Source organism: Pteropus alecto, unplaced genomic scaffold (genome assembly GCF_000325575.1).
Source record: "Pteropus alecto unplaced genomic scaffold, ASM32557v1 scaffold33, whole genome shotgun sequence".
Lineage (NCBI taxonomy): Eukaryota > Metazoa > Chordata > Mammalia > Chiroptera > Pteropodidae > Pteropus > Pteropus alecto.
In genome coordinates, this window is record NW_006435762.1 from 9,815,232 (window position 1) to 9,838,412 (window position 23,181).

The 23,181-nt window shown below is 31.7% G+C and overlaps 1 protein-coding gene across 1 annotated transcript in view; it reads left to right on the plus strand.

Annotated features, from left to right (window-relative positions):
• Positions 1 to 3,435: 3,435 nt before the first annotated feature.
• PIK3CA (phosphatidylinositol-4,5-bisphosphate 3-kinase catalytic subunit alpha) overlaps positions 3,436 to 23,181 on the plus strand; it is a 35,979-nt gene continuing 16,233 nt past the window's right edge. The window contains exons 1-9 of the mRNA XM_006910852.3: positions 3,436 to 3,453; positions 10,409 to 10,836; positions 11,370 to 11,579; positions 12,885 to 13,135; positions 14,626 to 14,871; positions 15,593 to 15,678; positions 19,501 to 19,606; positions 20,107 to 20,259; positions 20,349 to 20,486. Of these exons, the coding sequence (XP_006910914.1) occupies positions 10,485 to 10,836; positions 11,370 to 11,579; positions 12,885 to 13,135; positions 14,626 to 14,871; positions 15,593 to 15,678; positions 19,501 to 19,606; positions 20,107 to 20,259; positions 20,349 to 20,486 (1,542 nt within the window). The 5' untranslated portion in view covers positions 3,436 to 3,453; positions 10,409 to 10,484. The remainder of the gene's footprint in view (positions 3,454 to 10,408; positions 10,837 to 11,369; positions 11,580 to 12,884; positions 13,136 to 14,625; positions 14,872 to 15,592; positions 15,679 to 19,500; positions 19,607 to 20,106; positions 20,260 to 20,348; positions 20,487 to 23,181) is intronic.

A 23,181-nucleotide genomic window follows, 5' to 3' on the forward strand; every position in this document is an offset into this window, starting at 1 on the left:
TCAGTTTTAATAATGACTTTAGGCTGAAAAGTAGAGCCCTTTTATGCTTTTTTCTTAAGTGAATCCATAGATCAAGAAAAGAACAATGTACGTTAGCATAATTTGTCTAACTCTAAGTTAATGGATTTTATTCCTGAAGTGTATAGGATGGTCTCTTTTGTAAAGAGAAATTACAGAGGACTGGGTGCCCCATTTTTGTTTATCATCAGTAATAAGTTTGGTTATAAACTTTTACTTGTGAAAGGTTAAGCTTTCAGGTCCTTTTCTTTGTATGTTCCATAAGAACTAAAATTTTTGCTTAGCGAGAAATTGGAGTAACATTTTAAGAACCCCTCATAGTTTGCATTTCATTTATATTGGATCTTCTTTCTTGCTTGAGCTGGTCTTTTCATTAATCTCATTGGTTAAATTTTCAGGGAGGCAATCAGGTGCATAATTAAGCTTCTATTTTCACTGTCTTATCGAAGTATACTATTGATGCTTAGATGTAGATACAACTGCCAAACTTAAATACCTTAGGGTTGTTTCTCTATTTATATAAAAGACATTATTTTGTAACCATTTTACAAGGAAAATATCGTTTTACTTATTACAAAAATTACCCTAGACATTATACTAAATTTCCTTTAGGTATTGCTTCAATGAACTCTAAATAGTATCTTACTAAATGTAGGAAATGAGCTGTGACATTGATTTTTAGCCAAAAACATCATCGATGCTTATTTCCAAACCAAATATGAATAAAAGGCATTTTTTTAACATGAATAGAAAATCAGTAATATGGTCTATTTCATTCCCCTTTATTTCTCACTTTTCCTTACTGGTAATTTTTTTCAGTCCAAGAGTCAAAAATATTTGTTACCACAACTTTGCATTTTTATTTCTATACTCATTGCAATTTCTCCCTTTTTATTTAAATATGAAAACTAATATAATTCCATATGTAAATGTAAGGAAGTGGATTTTACAGATTACATATAACATAATTCTAAAATAAGATGTTTTTGTAAATATTTCCATTTGCTTTTTCATTATATCTTTTGACATATTTTTTATTTTCTCTTATGTTTTATTGTTAAACATGTCAGATGTTATTTTGTTATTTATGCTCTGCTGAGACTGTACAAACTGAGTTAAACAGATACAGGCCTCATCCTTTAGGAATTTTGTGGTTAAATAAGAATACAGAGACAAATATAAAAATGAGGACAGAGACATCTGTACAGATACCAAATACATAAATAAAATATTCGCATCAAAACACTAAACATTTAAAAATTAATTTAAAAAATATTATCTACCATCTCTTTACAGTAAGCACAAAACAAAGTTCTGGCCCCTTCTTGGACACATGGATCCACATGAATCCAGAAGACATAAGAGAAAGGGAACCTTTATAGAATTTCCATGCTCCAAGCCCTGTGCTAAGGATTTTACATGTATTATCTTATTTAATTCTTATAATATCACTATAAGGTAGTAACTATTTTTATTCACCTTGTGTAAATAAGGAAACTCCCAGAAACTTCCTCTTCTGAGGAAATCTTAAGAATCTCAGGGTTCTCCCTGAGTGTCAGTAGATCTGAGGATGGGGCAGTGATCTGAACCAAAAGAAAAACATTGTCAGACCATTTCTTCTTTACCCTTAGAACTAAACTGAGTTCATATATGTTGTTTTCTTTGCTACTAAATTCTGAATAATACCATAGTTGAAAAAATGTAGCCGTTTCCAAAATGTTTCCAAGTCCCTTGGTTATTCATTTGTTATAGGTGTTAAGATGTTAAAGCTCAAATCACTGGTTAGATTCTGTTTCTGAAATGGTTAGTTTTGTCCTTTTTTGGGCAGAAAGAGGCACCCTTCATCATGTCCACCAATCTTACCAATGCATGCTATTAGTCAGAAGGTGATCTAATAAAAAAGAATCAAAAAATTAGAGCAAAAGTATTCAATTCCTAGAAAAACAAGGCAAAATATTAATATATTTTTTCATTTAAAGTATTAGTTATTCTTTTAGTTTTGTTTTTTGAAATCATAATTCACCAAATACTGCTATGTTGATCTGAAAAAGTAAATGGTGTTTCTAGAGTTGTCTGATTTACAATTTACTTCTGACGGCCTGCTGCTTGTTTTATTTGAAACTATGATAATCTGCCTGACTCCCAAACAAAGATGACAAAAGACATATTTCCTGGAAAACTACGTCACTGTAGCATCATTTGTCCTATTAAATTGTATGATATTATGAAATATCTTGTGTTTTCCACATTGTTTAACTACATGAACTTTTCTTATAATCCTATCCCTCTAACCGTCACCTCTATCTATTAATATTTAGTCTCCTTTTGAGCTTAAATTTTAAGAAATTTTAATTTATTCTATCACATTAAAATTTGAATTTTTAAAGTGCAAATTGGAAATTTGGTGACAGTATTTTGAAATTTAGTATGATTTCTTTATGCATCTATATAAATACAGAATTTAAATTTATAATTAATCTAATACTCGAAGATTAAATATTTATTAATCTACACTTCATTACTGGCTCTTATGTTTATTTACCACATTTGATTTTGCTACTCACACTGGCTTCATTTAACCCACCTTAACAAAGACCTTGTTCACGGCTATTGATAGTCACAAATCTACATTGGTACGGAGAGATATTACTGACCTAGACCTTAATTGTTTGTTAGTTTTGAAAATCCATTAGCACAGACCCTTCCTAAGGCCCATCTGTGGACCTGATATGAGGGAACCCTTGTCTTAAATAATACACTAAATCTCTGAAATGTGTTTTCATAACACCTTTCATAGCACTACAGATTTAACAGTGAAAGTGAATTGCATTCCCTACCAAAGGAAATTGAATTTTCTATGTACTGGTCATGAGAACTTGATTTTCCACCCTGAAGTTGAGTTCTTAAGGTCTCTCTGAATCCCTGAAGGGGTGAGTTAAAACAGTTTTCTCATGGTCAGCTTGTAAAGGTCAGTGAAGGACAGTACTTTGAAAGAAATGGATAACATGCATCCTTCCAGAGCTAGTGTATATTACAGCTGTCCCTTTGGATTCACTCCAACAGCTCTGTGACTCTTAGAAGAAGAGAATTTTAGAGGCCCTAACTGGGGCTGAGAAGGATTGTATTGAAAGACACTTGTTTCCCATGCATATCTACTGCAGTGAAATTTGTTTAAAAGCATGCTGCTTATCCCTCAAATCCAATTATTCTTTCAATGCTTTTGATTGTCCTTTACAAGATATCTTCATCCACCTTTCTTGCTATTACTATTGCTACTTCTTCTTGTTCAGGCCTTTGTTATATTTTCCCTGAGATAATTTCAACAATTTACTTTTTCTACTTATTCCTCTATGCTCTAGGACTATACAGTAATCCAAAACAAGATCCTATCTTGGAAAAGTTCACAGCCTAGCAGGAAGTCAAACATGGATGTAGGTAATACATTTAACAAGAATGTATTAAGGTATAATCATAGGAATACATGTAAGAGACTGAGTAACAGTAAAAAGGGGAATAATTAACTCTGGAAATACTTAAAGTAACTTTTAAGGAGTGTAATTAGATCACAGAATTATTAATCCATATTTTAATCATGTTATTTCTGTAGCAAGTATAAAGGCAAGTTTTTGTTTTCATATTCTAAATCAAACTAAGCTAAACATTTATTTGGTATTTAAAAAAAAACAAACAGGAAAGCTTATTTTCTAGTTAATAAGCAAATAAAGAGGTGCAACTAAATTAGCCACAAAACTACTTGTTAATGTTTTCTTGTTGAACTGTCTCAAAATGAGGGGGGAAAGTATCTTGTCAACATGTATCTAAATATATATTTTTATAAATGAATCAGTTAAATCACATAACATCTGTTAAATGTATCAGTTAAACAAGATGTAAATATTTGTAAAACCTTGATCCTTCAACAAACATTTATGCAGCATTTATATTTATGGAGCATAAATATCTAGAAAATACAAACTACTTATTTTAGCAAATTGTGGCTATTTGAGATGATTAAGCTGCCAATAGGGTCAGTATAGATACACCTAAATTTGCAAATGTACACTTCAATATAGCTATCTTATTTTTAGTGATTTTTTGATGCAGATATAATATTGACATTTTAAAAACAAATAACTGTTTTAAACAACATACTTCTGAAATTGAAACCTGAATTTAAAATATCTAATATAGACTTTGTGTAAATTTTAAAGTAATCAAGCCAGCAAACGTCTCTGCAATCTTAGGCTGTGTTTATAGAGACATGAATCAACAATAAAGTAATAGTTTTCTGTACTCTGCTTTGATGATACTGATTCTGGAGAATTGTACTAGATTTTGGTTGCCACATTTTGAGATAAATATTAGCAAAAGAACACATTCAATGATGGCAAAGATGATTATGTTAAACTATCTCACTTTAATTATGGTGAAAGGAATTGGGGGTAAGAAGACCTAGGGAAAAATTCTAATAGCTGTCAAGTATGTGAAAAGATAGAGAAGGCAGACAGAACTGATGGAATGAAGAAGTTTAAGAATAACAACTTTCAGGGGTAACTTTACAAGTACTCTACAAAAATGTTTATATCAGGTGGTGAGCTCCCAACAATGAAAATATCTAATGAAGTGACTTCTGAGAAACTTACCTATTTCAAGATTTTAACTTCACTGGCTTAAAATTAATGTTTTTTTCTCCAAAAAAGGTTTAGATTGCAAGTGTAGGACTATAGTTACAAAGCCAGGGCTAGGAATGTCTTATTAACCAGTTTGCATTTAGGAAACTCTCCATTTTTTATCAGGTAATTCTGAAACTTGTCAGAGTCAGCAAACTTTTTCTGTAACAGGCCAGATAGTAAATATTTTAGGCTTTGCAGGCCAGATGGTCTCTATATCTCCTGCTCAAATCTGTTGTTATAATGCAAAAACCATCATTGACAATACATAAACAGTTTATTGGCTGTGTTCCAATTAAACTTTATTTTCAAAAGCAGGTGGTAAGCTGGATTTGCCTTGTGTGCCATAGTTTGACAACCTTTGCCTTAAATGATGAAATCTGGAAAAACCATTCCAAGAAAGGCTTTTAATTTAGTAGCGAAAAACAAGTTGTCAAAACGTCATTGTCTTCTTGAACTGAAAGAGCGCACATCACATGTTCAACATTATCGAATTGCCCAGTGAATTTAAACCTTCACTATAAAAGTCAATGACAGTGGAGAGTCTGAGACTATTTTCTGCTGTTCATTTCTGCTCTTATTTTGTCCTTAAAGGTATCTGAGCAATACCATCTACTTCCCTTGGACTGCTAATGAAGACCCAACCCTTACCTAAAATAAATGGAAGTTCAAGCCTTCTAAGAACCAAAGACTTTCAGTGCCTCCTGCCCAAACAGTAATTTTTAACAGTAATTTTAATACCAGAACAAGGAAGTAAACAAAAATCTCTGATCAGCAAGGTATTTGTTACATATGCTGTGCTTCCAAGCTCATACAGGAGAGGTTCTGATATCACCAATTAGTCTATTGTCCTTTCATTTATAGACTGTTAGAAAATTGTGATCAAGTGTTGATACTGACTAGAAATGAATAATAGAAGTGGAGGCTACTATCATCAGGCAGGCTAGCCACAGCCGAATATGACCATTGGCTGCTAGAAAACAAACAGGTGAGAGCATTTTTAAGAAGCACCATCTCCAACCTGGGGTTGTTCATTTTAGGGCCAAAAATCTCTCAGACTCTTCAATAATACTGTATGGCTTTGCTATCTTATATTTTAGTATAGTACAGTAATTGGTTTTATAATAAGGACTAACTCCTCAAGAAAAGGTTAAATTGTGAATTATATATACCCTTTTAAGAAAACAGGAATACCGACATTGAAATAGCTTATCAGTAGATATATAAAATTTAGGATAAGCAAAACCAATATATTTTCTAAGAGTTCTGAATCATTGTGATTTGTCAGCATATAAATATTTAGTCCTGGCATTCTGAACTCAAAAGCTCACTAGAGTAGCTCTTTGACTCAAAGTATTTTATTTTTAGTAGATACATTTTTGTGACCTCAAACCTCCAAATTGCAAATTTGTATTTTAAATATTTTATAGTGATTTTTTATTTTTCAAATAAGTTCTAAATATTTTATAGTGATTTTTATTTTTCAAATAAGTTTTTTGTTGTTGTTTTGTTTTTTAGTAAATATATTCTGCGCTTAAGTTTGGATAATTCTACCTTCTTTATCAACATTTAATTTTCTGTAATGTAAAGGCCCCTTTACATAAAATGTTATATGTCCTGGTATGTTAACTTCAGAGATTTTTCTCCAAATTCAGATAATTGAGAAGATATGATTTTTACACCTTGGTTTAATGTTTATTTGATTATATCCTGTATTTGAAAAGCAAAGATTTAAATCTGAGTTAAAAAAAAGTCATGAAAGTATGTCATATCATTCTTTTGCTGAAGATACTTAAGAGACTCCCTTTTACTTATGTATGTGTACTACATAAAATTCAAACTTCTTATCGTGGCCCCTGCCTACTGCTCACCTCTCCTTCCTTGTCACACACCCTACCTATTCCCATGCACTTCAGACTCAAGTAATAAAAACAACTTGTATTGCTGGTAACAGGCAGAGTTCTTTCATGGTTTGTGACTTTGCACACATACTCTTGTGGCAATCTAAAATGCCCTCCTCATCTAGCTCTCCCATATTCAAGCCACCCCTTACTTCTACTAACCTATAATATTCTAGTTAAATTTACCCTTCCGATGCCTTCCCTAACCTCAGGCAGTTCAAGATTTCTTATAACTTTTCCAAAGTTCATATTTTGTCTTACAGCAATTTTCCATTGTTGAAGTTGTTTCTGTGTCTTGTCTTTCCCCAAATAAACTGAGAGTCCCTCAACAGCAGAAGGGAAAACATCTTATTTACCTTTTTTTCATAGCATATTTAGCCTAGAGCCTAGCACAAGCAGATATTTCTCCAAAAAAGGGAGTTTGAGAGGAAGTAAGGGATTCTCCACTCCTAAGCTGTAGGATAGCTGTACCATTTAAATAGGAATATTAGGAGTCTGGGGAACTAGAAGCAGCTGCAAAAGTCTCAGCATCTGAGCCACTCACTACTGTTCCAAACTTGTCTGTGAGCCTTGCATTACCAATACTACTTTCAACTTTCAGCTCTTGAAGTTGGCACTGCTTATGAAGCTCCTTTTTTATTTGCCTCCTTCAGTAAAACAACCCAAACTCCTTTTTCCCATCCCTGTATGGTGTCATTCCTGGATAATTCATAATAGCTTGAAAACATAATGTGGGTGTACTTTACAGGTTTACTAATAGTAATATTTAACATTTAATGAGAGCTTACTGTGTGCAAATCTCTTTGCTTACGTGTTTTTCTTGTATTACCTCATCTAATACAACAATCCGATGAAGTATATACCATTATCCCAATTATCAAATGAGGAAAAAAAATGTTCATTGAGATGAATTAAACTTCTCAAGGCCACACAACTTTTAATTAAGGCAGCCAGAATTTGAATCCAGTGTAACTTTAGAGCCCATTCTCTTATTCACTATTAATGAATATTACCTGGTCATAACTAAAGCCCAGTTAGCAGCATGCACTTTGAAAGACCTAGACCTAGGTTCAGAATTCATATCTAACATTTACTGGTGGTGAATAACTTTACTTCTCTGATCTTAGGTTTCCTAAGGTAAAGTGGTAATACCTACCCCAAAAGGATTATTGTCTTTCTGAGTACATCATATATACTAAATAGTAAATACTAGCTACATTTGCCTTTTCTACACTTCTGTTCACATGAGCTCTGAGGTAATGGTTTGCACAGAATAAGTCTTGGCATAAGAGGATAGGTAAGAAAGTTATCCTCTCTCTTTGGTGTAGCACTACCATACTGTCAACAGTGCCTGCCTTCCAGGTTTTCCAAGTGTTTTATGGCTATGATTGAAGTATTCTCTTATGAGAAGAGTACATCTTGAGTATTTCATAGTTGTTAATTGCCCATAAATATACTATAGTAGAATAAAGATTAGAATCAGTGATTTGTCTACTGTGTTAGACATCTCTTTTACTAGTTCTTAGGGAATGTATGAGACTCTGGGGGTTATTTATTATATAAAATAGTTTCCCCCATGATTCCATAACATAGACTTGCTAGTGCCTTTCAACAAAGAAAACTATAAACACAGCTGCTGTTTTGGTGTGGCTTGTGGTTTGGTTTTGTTTTTATTTGAACTTTTTATGCAGACAGATCATCATTTAAAAGTAGTCATTTGGCATTTTCTCTTGCATTCTTCAAATTTTTTTGTATGTTTTAAAAAGCTTAGCTTAAATCACTTCTATAATTATACACACAGATTGATCCATCTGGTCTTTTTACTAGCCAATGAATTTTCTTCTAAAAATATAGGAAATAGGATAATTATATTTTAAATCCTATAACTTCAGTGGTATCTTTTATAAATTTGAAAAAAAAAACTTCATCTATTAAAAAATAATTTTATATTCTTTATTGTCTTCCAATTGATTTCTGTATTTCCAGAGGTTGGGGAAGGGGGCCGGAAATTTCTGCTATTTCTACCTCTCACCTCTTTCATATGCTAAAACTCTGAAGCATATCATAAACACTTGTTTTCCATTGAGAATTGGTACAGCACAAATATCTGCTCAAAGTAGGCCATGCTGCCCTCTCTAGGTCACACTAGCTGTGAGGTGAAAGAGGGGATTGATTGTAGGGGGCAAACGTAGATGCAGTGAGACCATTTAGGTCTTTGCAGTGGTCCAGACAAAAAAATAGTATTGGCCTGACCCAAGGCACTAAGAGTGATAGTGAAGGAGCATAGATAGATTCAGGAGATAGAATTAACAGAATTTGTTGATGGGTATGAAATAGAGTTAGAGATGGCCAGTGGATTAGATGCATCGTGCTCCTCACCTCTTATTGTGTTTGCTCAATTCCTGCTTATCCTTAAAAAAAAAAAAATCAGTTTTTATGTTTCCTCCTGTGGAAACCTTCCCACTCCAACTTCCATTAAGTGAAGTAACAGCTATGGACTTATAGCACCTGGCACTTCTGTCTGAGAGCATTTTTTTCTGTTTCGTACTTGTGAATGTAATTACCCCACAGCCAACATACACATAATCTTCACATTCTTGACTTTGTCTTTTGAGGGCAAGGGCCATGTGTCTTGTTTATCATCATATTCCCAGCACCTAACTTGGTCCTGCAGACAGCACCAGTACATTTTTAGTGCATAAACAAGTGTCATTTATAGCTGTTGTCCGTGGTGCCTGATAGAGTAATCAAATAAAGTAAGTTATCTGGGCCTTTTGATTATTTTTTCTAGCTTTTCATTTTGTTTTATCTCTCACTTTACCTTTTTTAATACCTTTACAGTTTAGCTTACTGAATAAAAGAAAAAAAAGTAAACATAAACATCAATAAATAAACTTGTGCTTTGTGGGTTTTGACAGTGTCTTCCAAAAGAAAACCAAGATTGTTGACATCTAAAAATGAAGACTTCAAATTATAATAAATATTTTTTAAAATATTACAAGTGCTGTACGCAGTTGATTGGAACATTACACTTACAGTCAATGAGTCTCATTTATGTTTAGATCAATTCATTTCAATCAGAAGTATTAGGACTGGCTTATTTGATAAAGTGGATAGATCATTGCAAATTTATTATCATATCTCAAGGAAAATGTATTGATGACACTTTATATTGCAGGAAATATATACCTAAATTATAATTTAAAAGCAGAGTGGTCCAAGATGTCACTTATATAATAATCAGTATTAAAAAAAAAGAGGAAATTGCAAAGATTGATTTAAGAAAGGAAAAAAAAAACTATATAATTTGTCATTATCACAGGGTGGAAGTAAGGTTGAAAAAGGAAAAGACTTGACTCCTCTAGCCTTTACTCATCTTTAAAATTAGAGCAGTTGACCCATGATCTAAAAGATCCTTTTCAGCCAAAATTCTACTCGATAAAGTAGAAGAGAATGATAGAGATCATATGTGATTGGAATTTTGGTTTCAATTACAACTTAATGTTCATTCTTCCCGTAGCCTCAGCTCTGTCTTGGTAAGACCTAACTTTAAAAATATCCATTCAAATAAAATATTTTTTAAATTAAATGACTTTGTTAAATAATAAATACAAGTGATTTTTCTATTTTCTGCTTTGCAGTCAGTTCATTCAGCCTAATTTGGAGCAAGTCTCCACCTAAATATTTAAGATGAATTATTATTACTTACCATAATTAATTCAAACTACAGAAAATGAATTTTTCCATTTAATAATGCCATAAATCTATTCTTCTATAGTTGTTTCCCTTTTAACATAACATTTTTCTTCTTTGGTTTAGATTTCTGCTTTGGAACAGCCACACATCTAATTCCTGAAAGTAGTTTTATATGTAAAACTTTTAAAGGATCAGAACAATGCCTCCAAGACCATCATCAGGTGAACTGTGGGGCATCCACTTGATGCCCCCAAGAATCCTAGTAGAATGTTTACTACCAAATGGAATGATAGTGACTTTAGAATGCCTCCGTGAGGCTACATTAATAACTATAAAGCATGAACTTTTTAAAGAAGCAAGAAAATACCCTCTCCATCAACTTCTTCAAGATGAATCTTCTTACATTTTCGTAAGTGTTACCCAAGAAGCAGAAAGGGAAGAATTTTTTGATGAAACAAGACGACTTTGTGACCTTCGGCTCTTTCAACCCTTTTTAAAAGTAATTGAGCCAGTAGGCAACCGTGAAGAAAAGATCCTCAATCGAGAAATTGGTATGATATAATTTTTGACTAAAGGGCATTGTCATCCTATTCTAAATGCAAATAACTGTGAAACAACTGTTTTCTAATTACCAAAATATTTCTGTCTGAACCAGTTAATTACCTTTGTAAACTTAAATAAATAGATTTTGAAATAAAAATCATTATAAATCTAAAGTATTTTTTGACTGTTGGGCTAAGGAATTATTTTTAACACCTTGATATTACTCTGTAAAGTTTTCTCTAAGAAGTATCATATGTAGGGTTGACCTAGATTCTTTATATCTGTTTTGTTTTTTTATTCTTTAAAAAGTCATTGATATGGATAATGTTTGCTGCCTTTGCTCCAAATTGTTAAATATATTTTATTTAACAATTAAAAATATTTGAGTCCTTAACTCTTACTATATTCATCAAAATTTTTTTAAACCTAGAGAAACTTCTTTATTGTGATCTTCCAAATCTACCAAGTTTTCTATTTATAAGAAACATGTTCATACTGTGAATTTAATGGAATGTAATATTCTTTGTGTAATTTTTTTAAGGCTTTGCTATTGGCATGCCAGTATGTGAATTCGATATGGTTAAAGATCCAGAAGTTCAGGACTTCCGAAGGAATATTCTGAATGTTTGTAAAGAAGCTGTGGATCTTAGGGATCTTAACTCACCTCATAGTAGAGCAATGTATGTCTATCCTCCAAATGTAGAATCTTCACCTGAACTGCCAAAGCACATATATAATAAATTAGATAAAGGTAAGAAAATTGTCAGTCTACAGTGAAAACTTCTATCTGTGTCTATATTTTCTACCCCAGTTAGATGATAAGCTACTTAAAGTCAGGGATTGCTTATATTGACAAGATATAGTTCAGTGCCAGGTATACAGCTTGTGTACAATAAATATTTATTAATTGAATTGTGTGCATACGGTGCTGATCCCTTGGTGAATTGTTTATCTCAGCGTAAAACTAAAGAACTTTTGAGTTTGAAATTCACTATTACAGAATTACAGCTCATTATTTTTTTATAGATAAAAACAAGAATAAATAGAAACATTTTATGAAATTTTGGAAACACTTTACATCATATTATTTATCATAAATACAAAGAAAAATAAATTTCTTAATATTAAATGTAGTAATTAAATCTGATCATAATGGGTGATGATATATAAGTAGACTTTTGACACTTGATATATGAATTTCTAGAATTAAGTGAACATGAAAATATATCAACTATATTGTTTTGGAAATGAAATATATCAGAAAAATATGTTTTTCAAGGTAACAAAGGAACAGTTTTAATTTGAAGTTATAGAAAAGGTTAACTCTCATACACTGTTAAATATAAAATTCTGTTGATGGCATAAAATAGTCTTATTGCTATTTCACTCATATTATTTAAAGTAGTTTAATGCAATGTAACATCTCTATTTGAAATTCTTTTCAGCTCTAGCATACTTTTTAAAATAGAATGGTCTTTTCATTTTCCCTAAAGTTGTTTATTAAAAATTTCCAACATTAAGTTATTGTACTGTGAACACTAACATAGTTTTAATCTTTCCATTTGTATCCTCTTTTTGTGTGTGTGTGTCCTGGCTTACTTTGTCTTAAAAAGAAAAAACTAGAAACTCTCATCTTTTCCTTCCTCTCCCATCTCTTCTCTCATTCTGATTCAGCATCTTTCTGTAAGTCTCCATGATTCTTTCCCATAGTTACCAAAAACCCTTCCACTTTCGATACTGTTGAACCTTTGGTACCGTCATGAGTCACTCTTCACAGGAATAGTATCCATGAAATATTCCATGGTATAGAATGGAAATTAGCTTGGACTCGGGTCCTTGCGACCCACTAGTCAATTTTTTGTGCTTGATGTAAAACATGAGATTTGGGTATGGACTGGCAGGCCCTATCAGATTTGAAGATTTATCTGTATTTAATTGGTTTGATTAAGTCATTTCTGATTATGGTTAGAGTAATGGTAATGCATACTTTTTGAAATTTGTCTCTTGAAAAATGAAATATATGGCGATTGCATCTAATAATGTTTTCCTGTTATAGGGCAAATAATAGTGGTGATTTGGGTAATAGTTTCTCCAAATAATGACAAGCAGAAGTATACTCTGAAAATCAATCATGACTGTGTGCCAGAACAAGTAATTGCTGAAGCAATCAGGAAAAAAACTCGAAGTATGTTGTTATCATCTGAACAACTAAAACTTTGTGTTTTAGAATATCAGGGCAAATATATTTTAAAAGTATGTGGATGTGATGAATACTTCCTAGAAAAATATCCTCTGAGTCAGTATAAGGTGAGTAACAAGTTTGAAAAACATTAATTTTAAATATAAAAAGTAATCATGTTGGGAACTAATATCTGTATTTTCAGGACATACTTTTTGAAAAATAAATAATATTAGTAAATAGTATTCATAAGTTTTTTTTTATACTATAATTATTTAATTTGAGAAATCAAAAAATTTGAAAGAACAGATGCCGTTCTTCCTTTAATTGTATATAATTAATATTTGGGGATCCAACTGTACATATGTGGATAAGCTGATTAACATTTTTGCAGTTGTAACGGTAGTTATAATATTATTCAGATACAAACATTTGATTTGGTGACAGTTTAAGTGTGCCATGAGGTAAGGAGTAATAATGTTTTAGGTATTCTGCACACAAAAAAATGTGTCATGTGCTTTCTAGATAGCTCTAGTTCCATAGTGGTAATACTTTTATTAGCCAATAGGAATTTTAAATAATATGGAACTTGCACAAAAGGCTTTTCATGTGCCTTTCTTTTAAAAAGGGTTTTTTTGGATTTATTTGAATATGCAATGTAAGCAATAAAGTAAACATGCCCTTTGTCAAAACAAACAAACAAACATAAAAACATATTGGCAGTTACACCAACCTCTCAAGCAATGGCACTAGCACTATTAAATATTTCAAAAATCCATGATTTATTGTTACTTAAGATATACTACTAATACTACCCTACTCTTTTTCTATTCATTAAATAAATAACTATAAGAAGAAACTATATTTGCACCAAATATATGCTGAGTACTGATTTATGATACCAAGCAAGACATGGCTTTGGCCTTCAGGTTACTTACAGTCTAGTGGGGCTTATGGGTAAGAAAATAGGCTATTATAATATATATGCAGTAGCATTTATATTGAAAATTTTTATCCTAACTACCATTTCAAGGTTCAGACCAATGTAGTTTGTTTTTAATATAGCCCATAATTTTATCAATCTTCTCTCTTTCTGATTTTTTTGTTTAGTTTTATTTTTTAACAAATGTTTCTCAGATTTTGGGACAAGAGCAAGAAGTCAACAATCCTTTGACTGGACATCAATGTGGCTTAATAGATTGAATGATAGAAGCTTACTAAATGATACTGCTTTTCCTTTAACAAGTGCAGTGTTTTCGTAATGAGTATCCTCAGATCCTTGTTTTTAATTTCTTTTTTCTTTTTTTCCTTTTTGCTTCCAGTTAAGAGTAGAACTATAGTATCAAAAGCAGAAATGTGTATATATATATATACACACACACAATTTCTGTTCCAAGAGGTGCTTGGTTGATCCTTTGTTGTAACCTAACTCCCAAATGTCAGTATTTTAAATATTAAATATCACAGCTTCTAAGTAACATGGTCTATAATGTTTGATTTTTCTTATCATTTTTGCTAATTAGTATGTAAATTCTCTCATAATACTCTTATATGTTGCTTTTAAAATGAAAAACCTTATAAAAAATGGCTTCTCCCCATCCCTCTTAATCTCTTACAGTACATAAGAAGCTGTATAATGCTTGGGAGGATGCCCAATTTGATGCTGATGGCTAAAGAAAGCCTTTACTCTCAACTGCCAATGGACTGTTTTACAATGCCGTCTTATTCCAGACGTATCTCCACAGCTACACCGTATATGAATGGAGAAACATCTACAAAATCCCTTTGGGTTATAAATAGCGCACTCAGAATAAAAATTCTTTGTGCAACCTATGTGAATGTAAATATTCGAGACATTGACAAGGTAAAGTCATGTTGACACTTATTATCTTATATAAACCTTTTTTATTGAACAACATAATAATCTTGACCTGCAGTATGTCTTCAGATGGCTAGAAAATCACCCACCTACCTCAGCTATCACACAGTTTATTGTTCTTTGTCTGTAATTCTAATATCCTTAATTCTAATATTCTAATATCCATAATTCTGAATTCTTAAAACCAGAAGTTTTACAGAATATATTTGGCAGCAAAACCTGGCCCGACCTGAAGCGAGGTTTTTTATAGTCTTTGTTTATCCTACTTACTATAAATATTCATGTATTTGTTGAAGAAATATTAGTATCTTCATGGAGTGTTGTTCTAACTGCCGAAAGTGTTAAGTAATATTTAGTATATGTACCAGTTTATCTTTTTAAAATATGAAAAACTGAATTCCGTACCTGGCCTAAAGGAATTGTGGGCCTGTACCGATTTTTATTAGTCTGATGTCCCCCTAGAAAGCAGCAGCAAATTTTGGTGAAGAATCTGCATCAGTATTAACTTACTATATCTGTGAAGAAAAGAACCGAAAAGCTATACCTAAACAGAAACTTCTAATGGATTCTCTCATTCACATCAGTTACACTATTTTGATATTGTTTAATGTTGGTTCTGTCTAGTATGTATGTGTGCTGTGTGTGTATCGTGTATGAATGTGTGTATATATTTGTATGCACATACATTTTTTTTTTCTTTTTTCAGATCTACGTTAGAACAGGTATCTACCATGGAGGAGAACCCTTATGTGATAATGTGAACACTCAAAGAGTACCTTGTTCCAATCCCAGGTAAGGAAGTATATGGATTTGTGTCTCCAAAAGTCATATTAGTGTTTAGCAAAGTAATCAAGAAAAGTAGTATAGTTCACATCATTAGTTTTATACAAGTCATATAAATTACCAGACATTTACATATAGAACATAAGGATTTCCTATCAAATGACTGTCAATCACAGAATCACTTTATTGATTCTCTGTAAAATTTGATCTGTAGGGTTTTTCTGATTCTCTCTTCTCATTGGATCAAGGAGAGAACAGAATACGGTTACAATTTTGTATTGATAATTCTTCCACATTAGATTCATAAGCTTATTTTAGCATTTTACTTCTTTCTTAATCTCCATTTACATTAAGGAGAAGTGAGAGTTGGCAAACAACTTCGAGCTGGACTCTGAGGCAGTTTTCTTCACATCGCTCCAGGAATAGATAAATATGACTTTCAAATAAAGAGTCTTTAGGAATAAATCAATTTCTTAGGAGGAGGCAGAGTTACTGGGAACATTTTAAATTATTACTGCCTAGATGTAATGATGAAATAAAAGATAGTGTAATCCAAAAGCTTGCCATCCTGCCATTTCTCTGCCTCTCTCTATAGAATCATTTGGAAATAAAAGTCTGCCTCTGAATATATAACAGCAATATTTTAAGAGAACTAAAATTGATATTAAAATTTAAAGATATATTTTATAGACTAGCAATAGAGCTAACTAGTGAATCCTTCAGAAGTAAATGTCATAATGAATTTGGACTTTTTCCTAAAAGTTAGGAAAAAGTTTTGATAGAATGGTGGCTAGAGGTCACCACCATTCTAGAGCCTAGGTGAAGTTCAAAGACATGGTAGCCTTCTCTACCTGGAGGAAGGGAAATAGTTCCTCACCCTACCTGACCCATTGTAGGTTAGAACAGGTATCTCCAGCTCCCAGGACTGTTACCAGTCCATGCATGGCCTGTTAGGAACCAGGCCACACAGCAAGAGGTGAGCAGCAGGCTAGTGAGCGAAGCTTCATCTGTATTTGCAGCCGCTCCCTAGTGCTAGCATCACCACCTTAGCTCCACCTCAGATCATCGGGCATTAGATTCTCATAGGAGCACCAGTCCCTGGTGCCAAAAAGGTTGGGGACCGCTGGGTTAGAACTTATGCTGTGGCAACAAACAATCCCCAGATCTTTTAAAATTTCTGTTAGAAGAACAAAAGTTTATTTACCACTCATACTGCATGACTGTCTAGGTTGAGTGGGGTGGTTGTGCCAGGAACGGTAAAACAATATTTGAGTAAAAAAAAAAAAAAAATGTTTTTTCCAAATTTGGTAAAAACTATAAAACCAGCAATCTAAGAAGTTCAGCAAGCCCCAAGCCAAAACCCAAAATAACATTGCATAGACTTATCCTAGTTGTTTCAAGTACCAAAAAGTAAACTAGCTTTATAAAAGTAAAAGATAAATTTATTTAATGATATAAGATTAAGATGTTCAAATTTTAGTAAATTAAAAAAGCCATTTAGAAAAGACATAAAGACATATTCTGTTATCTTTTCTTCAAGAATTCTCTAGTCTAAAAGGTAAAATCCCTATGGTAGAAGTATGAATATTTAAATAAATATTAAACTTTTTTGTATTTACCAAAAAAATAGAAATAAAAAAAATGAAGTTATTAAAAAGATAGAAAAGTAGATTTTTAAAATTCTTACTGAGATTAATTGTTCCAAATCTTTGCTTCCCATGTGCTAGATAAATTACCTTATGATTTCTTCATAAATGTTACCAGTTATCTGTCAAAATCAAAATCAATCTGGACTATATCTATAAAACCATTGCCTAAATATAAAGAACTTATTTTGTGTGTGTGTGTGTCTGTGTGTCTGTGTGTCTGTGTGTGTTTAAGGAGAACAAACATGCTTTTATTTGGTTAGCATACTACTGTAAACAATTACATTCATAGGCTATAGCTCTCATAGAAAGTGTGTAGAATATTTCCCATTAACTCAGAAATTCTAAAGATTTAAAAGTAATAAAAAGCCTAGGTGCATTTACTGTGTGTGGACTTATCAAATCCCACAGTATTTCTTCTCCCTGCATGTATTGTTTCTTTTTTCCTTTAGAATTCCTTCTTGCTAAGTTCCCTCATTGTAAATGTAAGTCTTCTCTGTATCAGTGGATCATATATATATTTTTATCCTCATCCATACGCAAGCAAAGATACTAGAATAAATAGAACTTATTTACTGATAATTTTATATTTTAATGTGGCTAATTAAAAAATAGAATTTTTATATCATTTCGTTGTTAATTCTTGTTTCATTTATAATCAAAAAATAGAATAGAATTTTGAAGAAGCCATTTGAAGAGTTTTCAAAATTAATATCTAGCACTTCAGCTTTTACCATGGACCAGTTACTCTTTTAATCGATTTACTTATGTTATCTCATTTAATCTTTACAACTACTGTATGAGAGTAGGTACTATTATTAGTCCCATTTCAAAGAAGAAAACAGACAAAGCGAGGGTCACACACGGAGTAAAAGAGTAGAAACAAGATTCTACTCCAGGTAGTGTGAGTTCTGAGTCCATACTCTTAACCAATGCTTATAATGTTTTTGAAAAATATATAACAACTATTTTATTTGGCTCTTTACAAATATGTCCACCAAATGTAGACACAATTTCACATGTAACATTCAGTAAATTGAAAAGAATTTATCATTAAAATTTGAACAGAATTTTATTGTCACTTTTTATAGTAACTTCATTCTTTCCTTATTATGGATGTCAAATTTTATTACTTGCAAAGTAGTTCTAAAATTCAAATACTTTCTGCTAACATATCTTTTATTTTATTCATATACTGACTTATGTAAATTAATGGGTTCTTCTGAATAAAACTACATCATATATAAAAGTAGTTAAATATTGTAATATAATAGGAAAATCATTTTGTTTAGTTTCTCTTTTCTATTTGCTTTTTTTAATAAGCTAATTTGATTTTTTTTAACTGAAGTATAGCACAAATACATAAAAGTATACAAATCATTATTACAGAGTTTAGTGAGTTATTACAAAGTGAATTCCCATATAACCACTACAATGATCAAGAAATAGAACTTTTAACAGCATTCCAGAAGCCCCTCCTCATATCTTCTCCCAATCCATTAACCTTCTCTTTACCCCACAGTTAAACTATCCTGACTTGTAACACTATTGATTGTTTTGACCATTTTTCAGTTTTATGTAAATAGACTCAAGGAGTAGATATTCTTTTGGTCTGTCTTCTTTTACTCAATATTTGCAAGATTTCATCTGGTATTCATTTCCATTGCTGTATTCCATTATATGAATGCACTGCAATTTATTCTATTATTGGATATTTAGATTGTTTGCAGTTTGGGGATATTGCAAATAATTCTACTAACATTCTGTTCACAAATGCACAAATTTATCTGGTTTTATACTAGAGGTAGAGTGAATCATAGGTTGGTTTTAGTAGATTATGCTTTCAAAATTGGTTTATAAATTACACCTCCACTAGCAGTATATGAGATTTACTCGTACACATCCTTACCATCCCTTAGTATCATTAATCTTTATAGTTTTAACCAATCTCTCTGTACAGTGATATCTCCATGATATTTTATTTTGCATTTTCTGAAAGACAACTGATATTGACTACTTTTCATGTCTATTGGCCATTTGGATATGATCTTATGAAATGTCCATTCCCTTCAATGCCTATTGTTTTATTTTTTTCTTGATGTTTTGTTGGAGTCATTTATATACTCTGGACAAAGCCTTTTTTTTTTTTTGGGTAAATTCTTTTTTCCTTTAAAATTTTACATAGGTGGAATGAGTGGCTGAATTATGATATATACATTCCTGATCTTCCTCGTGCTGCTCGACTTTGCCTTTCCATTTGTTCTGTTAAAGGCCGAAAGGGTGCTAAAGAGGTAAAGTATTTTAGAAGGAACAATTATATTCACCTCTAGAAACTCCTAATTATACTGCTGATTGGATTTTTGTCAAAAAATGAATATTGTTTTTGCTTTATCCAAAATAAACAAAACATTTTAATAAATAAATATATCATAGAAGAATACTTTGGGCTCCCTTCTAGAATTTATTTATGATGAGTGAGTATGTCCTGAGATCATACTGATACAATTTTTTTAGACATGCAAAGTCGACTACACACAAATATCTGTTAAATGACCACATTCAAATATATATCTTGCATGCTTTGGTTAATATTTTGTACCAATAATTAAAGAAAATACCATTTCAAATGAGAAAAAGGAAAGCAAGTTCTTATATTTTGAAAAAATTAATGTGGTTTGTTATAGAGGCAGTTGTTGAATTCTCCTTGCTGAGGAAGAAAAGGGTTTTAAAACACATTCTCTAATCCACACAGTATTGAATATTTTTCTGTGTTTTATTTATTTTTTTTAAGGAACATTGCCCATTGGCCTGGGGAAATATAAATTTGTTTGATTACACAGATACTCTAGTATCTGGAAAAATGGCTCTGAATCTTTGGCCAGTACCTCATGGATTAGAAGATTTACTGAACCCTATTGGTGTTACTGGATCAAATCCAAATAAAGTAAGCTTTTTATTTTCATAAATTATAATTTTTTTCTTTTTATGACAGTCAAACACAATATATATAATAACTTTTATCGCATCTCCTAGGAAACTCCATGCTTAGAGTTGGAGTTTGACTGGTTAAAATTCAGCAGTGTAAAGTTTCCAGATATGTCAGTGATTGAAGAGCATGCCAATTGGTCTGTGTCCCGAGAAGCAGGATTTAGTTATGCCCACGCAGGACTGGTAAGGCAAATCACTGAGTTTTCTTAAGTATCAATTATAATCAGCGGATTTGGATACATACTCTTTGTATGTATGAAAGGGTTTTATGTGTTTTAATTACACTGGCATAGCTACTATAGGCTCTAGGACAATATTGCAGTATAATAAATTCTTTATATACTAAGTACAAATTAATTTAAAATCATTACTGAATTCTATCAGATACTAAAAGTATAAACTTTTTGACATTAAAAAGAGATTCTCTTTCTTGAAAAACGTAGCCACTATTCTATAAGTTTATTTCTTTGGCGAGAATTGTTAATATTTATCAAGTGCTTACTGTGTACCAAATGCCACACCAATCACTTTTCACGTGTTATTTATTTTAAAAACAATCTCTATAAAGGTAAGTATTAATATAATCCTTATTTCACCAGTAAGGAAGTGTAGGCTTAAGGAATCTAAATAACTTATTTGATATCACTCTTTAATAAGTATTGAACCTCTTACTCTTAACCATTCTGTTATAACTGAACAGGAATTCCTTAATTTTTTATCGGGGTAAGCATGCCCATGACATGTCCATAGTCTTGTCCAATTAGTTATACCTATAAACTGAGTTACAAGAGTAAAGTCACTTGAAAACTCATTCTCTCCTATTTTATTCATTCAGCCATTGAATTCAATTTACTATCAGGGTCTATTGGAGCCAATTTTAACTTTTGAGTTTCTTTTTTGAGCAGATCTAACACTTTGTGAGGATTGATATTTTATGATTTTTTTTGCTAGAACTTTTTAAAAAAATATTTTTATAATAAACTAAAGATTTTATCTTTCAACTAATATTGAGTCTGTTGAAACTTTTATAAATCTAAGGTATGTTATGGGACCTTAGTTTTCCTATTTAATTAATATTCATCAAATACTTCCAACTATACTTAAAAAAAACTAAAGTAATATAAAAACATAGGATAGAATAGCCTAGAAATATGATAAAATAGTGAAATAAATCATCAATATTATATCATCCTTCATTCTTCTAATTGCATTGCCCAGTGTCTTCCATCATCTTTCTAGAGGTATAAAGAAGTCTGCAAACACCACCTTTGCAGTTTTTTGTTGTTTTTTAGGTTCTCATTGAACACTGTTTAGAATTCAGAAATTTTCCCTTTCCACTCATAATGACAAAGAGAAGAAAATTGACAGAAGAAAGTATTTCACAATTTTTAGACAAATCAGAATGCAAAGAGACAGATAATAGCACTCTAAAGCAGAATTTCTCAATCTCGAAACTGTTGACATCTTGGGTCAAATAGTTCTTTGTTGTAGGGGCTGTTCTGTGCATTATAGGAAGTTTAGCAGCATCTTTGGCTTGTACCTACTAGATGCCAGTAGACCAAGTTGTAACAATCAAAAATGTCTCCAAACAATCTCAAGGCCCTGGGAAGTGGAGGGGACAGACAAAATCACCTCAGTTAAGAACCACAACTTTAGACTCTAATGATAATGGTGAATTGATCATATAAGTAAAAATTCAGATGACAATAACCTAGATGAATTTTCTCAAGCTCAAGAAATGATGAGTAAACAATATATTTCCAAGGACAAAAAGGAAATATGGTATTCACATTCAATTAGTCATTCGACGGGAATGACTTCATCACATGATATCTTTTTTATAAGAGTCCGGACTACACTTTTTGTTTTACAGTATTCTTTCCATCTTTTATGATACACTTTCTAAGTGGATAAATGCTTCAGGCAAATGTATATATAAAGATGATTGGAAGGAAAAAGGTGATGTAGAAATTTTTAAATTCCTTGAATTGATTATTCTGATATATGTAAATAGAAAATAGAAATGTTTTACAATTATGAAGCAAAGAAAATGGCCATTCTAATGAAATTATGAACTACCAAAGTTTGCAAAAGTATTGCATTTTGACATGCAAATATGAGAAGAAAAACCAGAAGTAATGATAAGCTAGAACTTAGTAGATATGTATTTAAAATCTGGAACCAGTATTTACAAAATGGATATGTTCCAAGATCATGCACGGTAGTTAATGAGCAAGCAAGTAGTTGCATTCAAAAGGTGTTGCCCTCTTTGGATTATAAGTTTGGTTTTACTATGCTTAAATTCTTATTAAGATGTCTAGCATAATTGTTTTTCCACATCACTTTATTCTTTAAATTATTTTATGTTAAAAATATAAAAAATAAAAATAAGTAAGTAACATAAAAGAATTAAGAGTCTATTAGACCCAGATGGTAAATAGTTAACGACTACTTTTCTTGGTGAATTGAAGATTAAGTATTTATTTTCTCTTACCTGGACGATTGCAATAGATTCCTAACTGGTTTCCCTCCTTCCACAGAGCAGCCAGAATAATCTTTATTAAACATAAATCAAATCACAGTATTCATCCTTTAAATAGCTTTCACTAAAAATCCATACCTTTTACCCTGACCACAAATTTTAATGCTCTAAACTTGACTTCCTGTCACTCTTCTCCCTCATCGACTGGGCTTCAGGCTCACTGGCCTTCTTACTGTTTCTCCTTCACCCAACTCATTCTCTCTTTGGGGCATGTTCATTGTTCCCTCCATCTGCAGTAGTCTTTTCCTGATCTTGGTGTGGCTGGTCCTTTCTTTTCATTTAGATTACGAATTAAATACTAGCTTCCTGGAGGCCATTTTCAAATGCCCGTTCTAA